At 46.2% G+C, this 12,304-nt stretch overlaps 2 protein-coding genes across 2 annotated transcripts; both read left to right on the top strand.

The window, feature by feature from the left end:
• Positions 1–40: 40 nt before the first annotated feature.
• Positions 41–2,935, top strand: LOC108098672 (beta-glucuronidase). Its single transcript, XM_017201767.2, has 6 exons — positions 41–79; positions 145–1,475; positions 1,532–1,848; positions 1,902–2,163; positions 2,221–2,359; positions 2,431–2,935. Exons 2-6 carry the CDS (start codon positions 321–323, stop codon positions 2,604–2,606), a joined length of 2,049 nt encoding a protein of 682 aa, XP_017057256.1. The 5' UTR covers positions 41–79; positions 145–320; the 3' UTR covers positions 2,607–2,935.
• A 4,409-nt stretch (positions 2,936–7,344) lies between these two features.
• LOC108098663 (glycine-rich protein DOT1) lies at positions 7,345–8,893 on the top strand. Its single transcript, XM_017201739.2, has 2 exons — positions 7,345–7,475; positions 7,765–8,893. Exons 1-2 carry the CDS (start codon positions 7,356–7,358, stop codon positions 8,323–8,325), a joined length of 681 nt encoding a protein of 226 aa, XP_017057228.2. The 5' UTR covers positions 7,345–7,355; the 3' UTR covers positions 8,326–8,893.
• Positions 8,894–12,304: the final 3,411 nt, after the last annotated feature.

The following is a 12,304-nucleotide window of genomic DNA, read 5'->3' as shown; positions in this document are numbered from 1 at the left end:
TCGGTGTTTCGTTTTTTATTATCGATAGGACTTTCTGGACGGCAGGTGCAAAAAATAAAAAACCAGTGGGCAGCGTGCGGTAAAATAGCTTAAATATATAATCTAAATAAAATTTTCTTTTGACACTTTTGTTTGCTATAATAGGTCTAATAGGTGAACTATAAAATCCTTTTGCAAAAAATGTGATGGTCACACTGGCATAGTTCTTATCAAAAGCCGGGCGAAGAAGAAGATCGAGTCCAATAGCGAGAATAATAGTCGTTAAATTGCAATTAGTCATTAAGTGGAAACACGTCTAGGGAGCCGTATTCCGACCAGCTATGCAGTGTTCTTGGATAATTGTTGCCTATTTAGTGTTCAACATCCTCCAGTTCCGGGTATCCGCCACCCAAGATGAATTTTTTGGCGAACCCAGAGAATACGGGGAAGAACCCTTGTTTGAGTATGGAGCGGTTAAAAGACCCACTCCCACTAAGGGACTGCTGTACCCCAGGGACTCAGAGACACGCGAAGTGCGAAGCCTAGACGGCATGTGGCACTTGGTGCAAAGCGACCCTGCAGATCCCTTCCTGGGGATCCGGGAAAAATGGTACGCAAACCCCTTGAGGAAAACCGGAAGGGAGATCATTTTCATGCCAGTTCCTGCCTCCTTCAACGACGTAACCACGGATAACCTGCGAGATCACGTGGGAACGGTGTGGTACGAACAAACTTTCTTTGTGCCCCGCTCTTGGGAGGGGAACCAAAGAACCTGGCTGCGCTTTGGCAGTGTCCACTACTCGGCCGTTGTGTGGATCAATGGAAGGAACGCCACCAGTCATTCTATTGGCCATCTGCCCTTTGAGACGGAGATCTCGAAACTGGTTAGCTTTGGCGAGGAAAACAGGGTAACTGTGATGTGTGACAACCGCCTGGGCAACCGGACCGTCCCCCAGGGTTCCGTATATGAGGCAGCCACGGATCGAGGGCCTGTACCTATTCAGAGCTACACTTTCGATTTTTTTAACTACGCCGGGATTCACAGAAGCGTCCACCTGTTCACGACACCACTGCTCTATATTAGCGATGTAAGGGTCACCACTCAACTTACCGACGAGGGATTGGGTCGCATAGACTACCGCTTGTGGGTGGATGGCAGCCAGGAGGTCCAGCCCACCCAAATTCTAGTACAGCTAAGGGACAGGGACGGGGAAGTGGCCGCCCAGCAGGTCAACAAAGCGGTCTACCATGGAACTCTGCTGGTGCCCCAAGCCAAACCTTGGTGGCCCTACTTGATGCACCCAGACCCCGGCTATCTGTACGACCTCCAGTTCGAGCTCTTCGTGGCAAGCAACGAGGATACAGTGACTGATGCTCTACAGGATGCCTATCGACTGCCAGTGGGTATTCGAAGTCTGAGTTGGAACAACGACAGCTTGCAGCTCAATGGAAAACCGCTTTATCTGCGAGGATTTGGACGCCACGAGGACTCAGATGTGGGTTTCGGTTGCGAGCAAACCTATACCTGTACTCCATAGCACTCTCGTTTTAGATCCGCGGCAAGGGACTGGACAACGCTCTACTGGCGCGCGACTTCAACCTGCTCAAGTGGATCGGCGCCAATGCCTACCGCACCTCGCACTATCCATACTCCGAAGAGTCAATGCAGTTCGCCGATCAGCATGGGATTATGATCATCGACGAGTGTCCTGCTGTCAACATTGACATTTTCGAGCCGCAGCTGCTCGAGCATCACATGTCCTCGCTGGAGCAGCTGGTCCACAGGGATAGGAACCACCCAAGTGTCATCGCCTGGTCGGTGGCTAATGAGCCGAGATCCAACAAGCAGGGAGCCCTCAAGTACTTTGAGTAGGTAGGATGTTAGACCCGTAACTATTGGGAGTACTAACTTCTGCGCACAGATCCTTGGTGAACTACACAAGGGGCATTGCCCACGGCCGCCCTCTCACAGCTGCGATCAATCAAAGCCCCTCTACCTGCCACTTGGCGCAGTTTCTGGACATCGTCGGCTTTAATCGCTACAACTCCTGGTATCAAAACTCGGGGCGCACTGACATGATAGTAAATCTGCTGACGAACGAGGCCCAGAGTTGGCGGGATGCGTTCGGAAAGCCAGTCATCCAGTTCGAGTACGGAGGTGATACCATGGAGGGCATGCATTCGGTGAGACACTCGGACCAGGTATTTTGTACTGCGTCTTATGTTTCCGTCTCTTTAAAGCTTCCCGCCTTTATTTGGTCCGAAGAATACCAGGTAGAACTTTTTTCACAGCACTTTAAAGCCTTTGACGAGCTTCGTGCGAGGAAGTGGTTCATTGGAGAATTCGTGTGGAACTTTGCCGATTTCCGGACAGCGCAGAGTGGGTTTCCTAGCTCTATGTATTTATAGTTAAGAAGTATTCAACTAAATGTTGAAATAAATACATTTCAGCCATTACTCGCGTGGGCGGCAACAAGAAAGGCGTCTTCACCAGGAACCGGCAGCCCAAGCAAGTGGCCCACATCCTGAGGTGGCGGTACTTTGCAATAGCCCGGGAACTGGACCAGTGCAGCGTTCCAAAGGACCTTGCGGTGTACGTTTCCAAGAATGTCCATAACGAGCTTTAGACCACTGGATTACACAAATGCGCACATTATAAGCCTTAATTGTCCATATTGCATTTTGTGGAGGCCAAAAGGTTCAGTATCCTTAGTGAAATAACTAGTGATATGTCTATATATTTAATATAAAACAAGTAAGGTTGAAATCATTAGCCTTATGTGTAAGTACGCAAGGTCCGTGTAGTACTAAAGTGATGGGTACACCCACGTCATACCCCTTCCCTGATGTCTTCATTGGCTTTGCTTTGCCACGGTCAACTCGTGTTGGTTAAGACCTCTCGGCAGCAAACCTAATTAACTCATTTAGACCCTCTCATAAAACCATTTATATTTTACGCTTTGCCACTTTACGAGTTTTGGCAAAATGAAAACAAAACAGCGAAATGAGGCGCACAGTGGGGCATCTCCATGGCCAGAAAGCAGATGAGTTGGCCGAGCGAGATCGTGGCTCAATTAAGGTGGCCAAATGAGCCAGCTGCTCCATTGCGATCATCGATCTGAGATTGTTCCTCTCCCGCTGGCCGCACTTTTGAACTTTTACTTTTCGCCTGGGTCGAGAACGGAGCCACCATGCGCCGAGATGACCACATGGCGAGTGGATCCACTGGTCGGACTGTCTGGCTGTTGCACAAGTCATCTCATCACGAAACAGCCGAGGATGTGGCTTTTTTGCATAAGCTGTGTGGTTAGCACCCAAAGGCTAAAGTTGGCCGCAGAATGGCCAGCGTGGATGTGTCTTTTTTTGCGGAAAACAAATCAAACGTGGGCCCAGACATGGACACAGTCATCGACACCAAGCCACAGCCACCGCCACCGCCACAGACCGGTCACAGATCCCAGTGGACTCGGGCGAAAACGTGTCGCAGCAATTTTCCATGCAATGGCAGCTTGTATATGCACTCCGTGGCATCTTTGTCGGCACTTAAAAAAATAATAAAACCATCGTGGAAGATATCAACATAAATCACTGCATTTTCTTATCATCAAAAATAAATAATTAAGGATCGAAAGGAAAGAGTTGTAGGCTGTGATACAAGTTAGGTCTTAGCTTAAAAAAGTAATAATTACATTTTAATTCTCTTAACCAAAATTGAAAATGAAAGTAATGCAATAAACTTAGTGAAAGATTTCAGTTTTTAGAAATTTTTTCAAATGAAATCGAGTGCTTTTCTAGAGTGTCTCTGCCACTCTGCCACGCTGCCACCCGTTTTGTCGGCATATACACTGCCGCGGCTCCACCCCCCGATGACGACGGGTCTGCTCATCTGCCCGCCAGCCGGCTCCAAGTGCCAGGTTCCCTGCTCCACGCTGCATGCTCCATCTCCGTGACTGCGTCGTTGGGCTCCATGTCTCGGTCTCCGCGCTTGACTTACATAAAGCGAGGAGCACCTCACACGCCAAAAGAAAACCTGTTTCTGGCCGCGACGAGGAAACGAGACTTGGCCCGGGGGAAGAGGAGATGGGATCGAGGAGGAGCGGAGTGGATGGTATGCGTACCATGGCTACACGTTAAAACCGTAGTCAACATTGATACCACTAGGTCATGCTTCAGTTAAAACACCAATTAAGCATCAAAAGGTGCAGTCGCAAATGAATCAGCTGTCACACAGAGTATAATGAACTTATATTTTAAACAAGAACACGCTTCGTTTTTTAAACTGTACCACAGCAGCAATCGTGTCCGAATGAATTATTTAAAGTGCAACCAAATCAGTTGGATCTGTTACTTTCTTAGAGCTGCAGTCGTGGATACTGTAAAGATGGTTATACATATATTTGAGTAGAAAAGCAAATATTTTCCCGTGTATGTTTGGCTACCGCTGCTGGGGGCTCGCTGGCTTATGTAACCTGCTCAGCCTGTCCAGTCGTTGGCTTTGAGGGACCTGGAGAGAATGAGCCGCGGAGCACCAGCGGGCGAGCAAACGTTTCGCGGACTCATCTTCATCAGCTCCGCAATTACAGCTTTGTCGTACTGGGCATTCTCCCGCTGTCATCAATAGGCCGAAGTAATCGGTTTTTGGTCTTTGGTCTCGCCACCAGCCTCATCTGCGTCTGTGAAAAATGACCCCTCTTTTTCATCAATCATGTTGGTGGTTTTTGTGCCTGGGTCGATTAGCTTGTCCGAAGGCGAAATGATGCACCTGTAGAGATCATCAGGTTGAGAAGAACGCTGCTAAGTACTCGTATGTATGTTGCGCATACGCCGTGTTGGCTCTCCAACCAGACAAAATCCTGGCTACGAAAGGGAAATCATGTTCCGTGTATCAAATGGTATAATGCGTGGAGACCCTCGCCCTGCCTTCTGATTAAACGCATAATGTTCTGTTGCTTAAAGCAAAGCCAAAAAACAAATTTGAACCCACTTAAAATGCGCAGCAGCCTGTGATTTTGTTTTATTATTTTTTGGGCGGGGGCGTTGTCCTCTCTTCAAAAGACGAATTGCAAAAGAAATCTCGATGGCAGACGAGGCTTTGCGAATTCGATTTGAAAATTTACGCGCGTCTGTCAGTTGGCAGCTGTTCGTCTGGGGGGATTTTATTTTTGTTTCGGCCCGCTTTGTTTTGCTATTGCTGGCCCAATTATAGTGTCATAACAATTACGCACGCACACACAGAGGCATAATGAGTTTCTGTTCGAGCCGAACTCGAACAGAAAAGACTGGAAGAGAGCGAACTGCCAAAACCAAGAGCCAAAGCCATCGCCATCACTGTCCAACGTTGACCTAGTGGAAGACGTGTTAATGATGGATATGTACAGATAGGCCACGATGTATGGTTAAGCGTTCATTAAGGTTGCAAAAACGCGAATTAAAATCGGCAAAGACCGCGATCAACTAAATCAAAGAATCAGTTTTGAACACCCACAAGAACCGCGAGTAGGTAAACGAAGGTAAAAAGTTAATGAAGTCGGGTTAGGAAAATGCTATTCCTAAGTGCTTAAATATGATTCATGAAGTGTTATGCTGTCGATACACGACTTTTTCGAGGCAAAGCCAGTCTGCATGTGACCTTTTCCCGTTACTCCAATTACACGGCCGAAAGTGAAGCCCGACAAAAAGTGAGTTACGCCATCGATGGGTGAGAGACCTTCGCCGGAATCTCTCGACCACAATAAACCGAATTAACGACAGTGGCAGCCACAGCTGATCAAAACAGTTCCGAGCCACGAAAATAATTTAGCGCGCTGTCATTGGGTCCACTGCCTCCGCCATCGAGTGTGAAGTGTTGACTTTCATCTCATTGTTGCCCCCGAACCCAAGACCCCGAAACCCAAAACAAAACCGAACCCGATCCCCGGTCCAAGCCCCAAACTCCAATTGCAGATCGTGCCCCAACGCAGGGGAACACGCAACGCAGCAAGTCCTTCACTTTGGAGCGTGAAGGTTTCCGAAGAGCCAAGACGCCCCGAGTACACTTAGAGAAGTACGTGGGTAGTAATCCTATGAACAACGAAAACATAATACGCAGGGCTGTCCAACTAGAGTGGTCGAATCATGTTTTAACTGGTGTTCAAATATGAAAATACTTTTTGTACGAAAAAATTCTTAGTATATATATACTGATTCTTCAGATAAATCGCTTACCATCCGTGTTCAAAAGATTTCTCCGCATGAAGTCAAAGTCATTGCCGGTTTTGAGTCTTCGCGAAAGTATCTGCAGAGATGTAAATAAACCTCATTTACTCCAATTTACTGCCAGCTTCATTTCCACTCGAATTCAGTCGCCTTCCCTTTCATTGTGTTTATTTAATAGCACCATCCGCTGACATGACATAATAAGCCTTCCTTCACTTCTGCCAGAATTAGCGCAGTTATCTGGCAATCGAGCTTCTTTTGAGGTCAGTCGGTTGGTTACGACAGCCATCCCGATCCCTGAAGACCCATGTCCCCCAAGACCGCAATTATTGCAGCACATTTACCAGATTGGATAGAGCTGATCCAGAGAACCAAGTTATCTACTTTAAACGAACAAAGTTCCTGAGAATACATACGACTCGTTGTTTTGTATGCCAAAGTGTTAAGCGGCGCTTTTTGGGGCTCTTGCGATTGTTGCGCTCATCTGCAAATTTAAATTTAATTTGGCTCCTTGGGAAACGTTAATTATACGCCCCGTGGTGCGAGGCCCTACTGCTCCACATCGCGATCATACGTATTATGCGGGCCTCTGTCCCCGCCCCCTCCGCCTCCCCTGACTTCCACCGATTCGCATTTCCCAGCCCATTTCGTAATGTTCGTGCCCGGCGACGCTGATGCTGATGGATGACGGGCCCATGTTGCGACTTTACCCACAATTGAAATGCAACTGCAGTTGGGCAACGGGAAATGCGGAGTGCAGTTTCGTCATTGGAGCCATCCCTCATGGCCGAAAAGCAGAGCTGGGAAGCTATAGGATCGAGAGGAGCGATCCTCCTGGGCCGTCCGAAAATCTCTGTGGCAAGGTTGTTTGCCTTTGGTATCGATCCGAGATCGCGATGGTGGGAAAAATCATTTCCTGGTCGCCGCGCATCGAAGGAAAGTGCCAAGGAAAATTTCAAATACCAAAATCGTTAGCGACATTTTATTTTTTTCGGCCTTTTCTTTTTTCTGCCTTAACGTTGTTTTCCATTTGGAAATTTTGTTTTATTGTGAGAAGCGCACAGCAGCAGAAAAAACAAGTTGCGGACGAAGTTTGGCGATAATGACGTTGCCGAATGGACGAGTTGGCCCGAAGAGCTGCAGACCGGCGGGTATAAAGAGTGGCTCTGCTGGCCAGGGAGATGCATTCAGTCGCTGGTTCCCCACTCGGAAGCAACCAAATTCACTCCACTCTACTCTACTCAACTCTTCCCCCAACAAACACACACACCCGACTCGTCGCTATGAACTCCTTCTCAGTGGTAAGTGAACTTCTGTCCCGGAGACCTCCGACCTCCTTCCCCAGTCATCCAGCAACCATTGGACCCGAACGGATAGCGGACCCCAAACGGATAAAAGGGAATCCCCATAAATCAGAGATAACTTCCAAACTAAATTCCACTAAACACGAAATCTCCCCAAATGGGAAGACACAGATTTCAAAATAATTTCTTCAAAAAGGCTTCTCAATCACTGCCTTGCCAGACTTCGGTTGCCTCGGATGTACAGCCAATGTGGACTACCTATTAACGAGCCGTGTTGTCTTTGCAGTTCTTAGTGTTCGCCCTGGCCGCCTTGGCTGCGGCGGAGCCTCCATCCGGATATAACTATCCTCGTGGCGGAGGCGGCGGTGGCGGCGGATTCGGAGGCGGCTTCGGCGGCGGCTTCGGAGGCGGACTCGGAGGCGGCGGCGGTGGTGGCGGAGGCGGCTACCAGGCTGTGAGCGGCGGCTTCCAGACCTCCGAGGGCCAGAACGTGGACCCGCAGCTCCTGGAGCAGGTGCGCCAGATCCTCCTGAACGAGGAGAGCAAGCAGGGCGGCGGCGGCGGAGGTGGAGGCGGTGGTGGCGGCGGTGGCTACCCCAGCGGGCCGTCCACCAGCTACGGCCCTCCGTCCTCCAGCTACGGAGCTCCCGGCATCGGCGGCGGCGGCGGCGGCCGCGTGGTGGGCATCGACCTGGAGGGCGTGCGCCAGGCCATCCAGGTGGCCCAGTTCGCCCAGCAGAGCTCCCAGCAGGGCGGCGGTGGCGGAGGCGGTGGATACCCCAGTGCCCCGTCCGGATCCTACGGAGCCCCCTCGAGGCCCAGCGGCAGCTACGGAGCGCCCTTCTAGGTCCTCATATCCGAAGGTCTCACTTCCGAACGACACTCTCTCTGCCAAAAATGAATACCGACGGACACGTAACCGACACAGACGACACCAACACCAACACCCACACCAGTCCCAATGCCAATTTGGTGTTTGGGCATCCTGGAGTCCCAGAAAAGGAAGTGCCGATCCGCTCTGATCCCGAGAGAACTGGTGATCGTTCCCCCCTGACCCCTTCCAAAACTCAGCGACTGTACCTCTCGTTTCCCGAAACACTCCGACTCTACGTTCTCCCGAAAACCCAAACTCAATTTCGAATTCGGGGCTTCGTTTTGGCCTTTTTTGTAACCCTTGTAAATAGTTTTCTCACACTACACGAATACAAGAAAACCCTAAAACGAAGACCACAAGACACCAACACCCACAACACCGAGATGGAAAAACACCCCAGACAGTGTTATAACGCATTATTAGCTCGTAAGTGTTTTTATTTTATATGAAACAAACAAAGAAACAACAAAAAAAATATGAAAACAATAAAAAAAATAGTAAATTTTGTCACCGTTAAACGACTGCAAGCTTTTCATTTCAATTTCCATGGGGGACTCCGAAAGTATCGTACGTCGTGGCGTACATCATCAAGAGCAACTGACCCCGTTTCCAATCGCTCACCCTCGAGGCACTCGAAGATCTCGTGCTCGTAATGACAGTCCATTCACATAGACCGATTCCAATTAAACGAGTTCGCAGCTCTCCAAAACCGAATTGTCACTGGCCTCATGCGAGTCTATTAAATACCAAGCCAAACATCTTCAGAAATCCTTTCACTTTTCAGCTCGACAATGAGCGTAACCCCTGCCCTATCCCCATCCCCACGTACACTGTGCGAAACGGTCCAGGAGTGTTTTCCCAATAAAACAATGCATTTTAGGAGCACCTACTGAAGGCATGGCATTTCACTGTTTTTGTAATTGAAAAGGAATACAGATTAGCTCTTCGAAGATTGCAAATTATTGGAAGTAGTTTAAAATTATAAATATACATTAACGTTTTATTAAAATCAATGAATAATGCAGAATAGTTTGTGTGGTGTTTGGAGCACTCTCAGCTTCGATGGCTGTCGTGCAAGTGCTCAAATGGAAGATGGGGATGGGGATGGGAGTTCGGATGGCAGATGGCGCCGGAGGAGCGCTCATTACGCGAACATTGCGACAGATGCAGTCGAAGCTTGGGGCAGACTGCTGCAAATGGCGAAGGAGGAGGGGGCTGAGGAAAGGGGGTGAGTCGATGGACACAACTACCTCCACTGAAGTTGGAGTTTCGGTTCACAGCTGCGGAGGGGAAGTGGAGGCTGAAGCTGCAGCCACTTAACCAACATTCGACATCATTAGATTGCCCAATTGAATGCGTGCCGAGGTGGCCGTCCTCATATATGGATGTGCACCCAAAACGATGCACTGGCAGAAGAGCCACCAAATGAAGTGGAAGCCGTGGATTTCGTCGGTTACGACATTGCAGCCACTCAAAACAGAAAAACTGCAGATGCCACAAAAGCCATTACCTTTCGAATTATACATGGGACTCAGCGAATTCAATTGACTGTTTTTTTACATTTCTGATATCAGCAAAAACAAGCAATCATCTGCACACCATATGAAAATAGCTACGTGAATATTATGATTAACTCTGTTAGCTTAAGGCAACAGACAAAAAATCACACACCATTAGTATTAACAGCGGCGGATTTAGAATTTTAATCTGGGGGAGGGGGTTTCGATTGAACAAAATTGCTCAGTGTAAATCTATTCTGTGAAATTTATATGTTAATCTCGGGAATTAACTTTGTATCAGTTCATATATATTTCTAATTATTGTAAAATTATTAAATTATAAACGAATAGTTTCAATTTTACCGCTCTGCAAATGCAAATGGGTAAAATTGGCCGAGTCAGGTTCGGTTTTTTGGGGGGGGTTTGAACCCGCCTTTTTTTATGCAGTTAACTCAAGAATTCAATTTCAAACGTTTAGAGCTGTTTCTTTTTGGAATCGCATTAAAATTGGCCAAGTTATGGGATGTTGAGGTATGGCAAAGAAACTGCCTTTTTTTTTTAAGCTAGCCTACCTTAAGTCGTATTTTTCATCTTAAAACAAATAACTTAATTATTTAATGTCTGATTCATGTACTCACTGCGAAAAAATCTTGGTGTACCGCAATCTTTCGTCTTCTTGAAGTAAGATAATCACTGCAACCACTTTATCCGCAACATTTACACTTTACCCTGAAATTAAATAAGAAACAAAGAATAAATAAATAATGTGTTACAGATAGTTATGGTAAGTATTAGTTTGTTAGTAAAAAAGGTATTTACCTCTTTCGGTTATTGATTTAATGCATCTTGAAGTTCACTCCAAGTAGAAAGGGACAGTCATCACCTGTAATGAAAAGAAGGATTTCAAAATATTAGTTTAATTATTTTATAGAAATGAATAATTTAAAAAATACATACCCCAATGGGTTGATGCACTGCATCCTGGAGTAGAGTTCAATAAGATAATCACTGCAACCACTTTATCCGCAACATTTACACTTTACCCTGAAATTAAATAAAAAACAAAAAAAATAATTAATTTGTTACAAATAACAATAGTTAGAATAAATTTGTCAGTAAAAGGGTATTTACCTCTTTGGGTTATTGATTCAATGCATCTTGAAGCCCACTCCAAGTAGAAAGGTATAGTCATCACCTGTAACGAAAAGAAAAATTCCAAAATATTAGTTTAATTATTTTATACAAATTAATAGTTTAAAAGATACATACCCCAGTGGGTTGATGCACTGCATCCTGGAGTGGATTTCAATAGAAGATAACGCCGTTCATACTTGATACCGCAGCCTGATGTCCAGTCCATTTAGGTGGTATCAGCATACTATGTGTCTCTGGTAACCGCATTCTTACAACTATTCTTACTGTATATATTAAAATTATATATCCCTACTTGTTTTAAATTGTTAATTGTGTTTGACTTTCATGTTCTCCTAGTTTAATATTTGATAAAATTCACCTTTTAAATTTATTTCAAGTTCTTGAATACTTTCAGATCTTTATCTGTTGCTTTTAATTGCTTTGCCATGATACTTCTGACATTTTGAAATAATTAAAATGTACTCACTCCGTAACAACCTTGGTGCACTGCATCCTGATGACCAGCTCCAAGTTACATATAAGATGGTGTCACCAATTATTTTCTGCAACCAGCCAAATACACAACCAAAATCCTGAAATAAAATAAAATAAATATTTAATTAAATAATTGCATTACATTTACAAAAGTCCACGTCATCACTTAAAAAAAAAAACGGCTACTCACCTCTTCCGGTTTTGATGCACTGCATCCTGGAGTCCATTCCAAGCAGGAAGTTATTAAGGTATCGGGCACCTTTAAGTTCATACCAAGTCAGGTCATGATGCACTGCATCCGGGAGTGGACTCCAGTAGGAGGAGTCGACCCATGATGCACTGCATCCGGGAGTGGACTCCAGTAGGAGGAGCCGACCCATGATGCACTGCATCCGGGAGTGGACTCCAGTAGGAGGAGCCGACCCATGATGCACTGCATCCGGGAGTGGACTCCAGTAGGAGGAGTCGGCCGGATACTCTCTCTCCCACTCTGCAACCACTTCACCAACACACACGCACATACACACTTCCAGAGACCGGAGAGAGTTTCTTAGAGAAACTGCCGGTCATCCCGGATAACTTGAGAAATTGGCCAAAATCAAGGGGTATCCCACTACGAATCAGCCAGAACCATTTGGGAATTATAGGTGCAAGAAAAGGAAAAAAAAATTTAACTATCATTGTGGCTGACGTGGCCATATTAATTTAATTAACATTAAGTTAACATTACATTTACATTATATAAAATTAAAATTATATTAACATTAAATTAACATTATATTAACATTATATTTTTTTAACATTTCACATTTAAAATAATTTTT

This window comes from Drosophila ficusphila, unplaced genomic scaffold (genome assembly GCF_018152265.1).
Source record: "Drosophila ficusphila isolate 14025-0441.05 unplaced genomic scaffold, ASM1815226v1 contig_791, whole genome shotgun sequence".
NCBI classification, from domain to species: domain Eukaryota; kingdom Metazoa; phylum Arthropoda; class Insecta; order Diptera; family Drosophilidae; genus Drosophila; species Drosophila ficusphila.
The sequence above is the reverse complement of the archived record's forward strand: the minus strand, read 5'-3'. Positions and strand labels throughout refer to the sequence as shown.

Excerpts from the sequence above, each read along its gene's own strand:
- LOC108098663 (XM_017201739.2), top strand. The coding sequence starts at position 7,356 with ATGCATTCAGTCGCTGGTTCCCCACTCGGAAGCAACCAAATTCACTCC. Across the intron at positions 7,476-7,764 it reads CTATGAACTCCTTCTCAGTG|TTCTTAGTGTTCGCCCTGGC; the intron begins GTAAGTGAACTT and ends TTGTCTTTGCAG.
- LOC108098672 (XM_017201767.2), top strand. The coding sequence starts at position 321 with ATGCAGTGTTCTTGGATAATTGTTGCCTATTTAGTGTTCAACATCCTC. Across the intron at positions 1,849-1,901 it reads GGAGCCCTCAAGTACTTTGA|ATCCTTGGTGAACTACACAA; the intron begins GTAGGTAGGATG and ends TTCTGCGCACAG. Across the intron at positions 2,360-2,430 it reads CGATTTCCGGACAGCGCAGA|CCATTACTCGCGTGGGCGGC; the intron begins GTGGGTTTCCTA and ends AATACATTTCAG.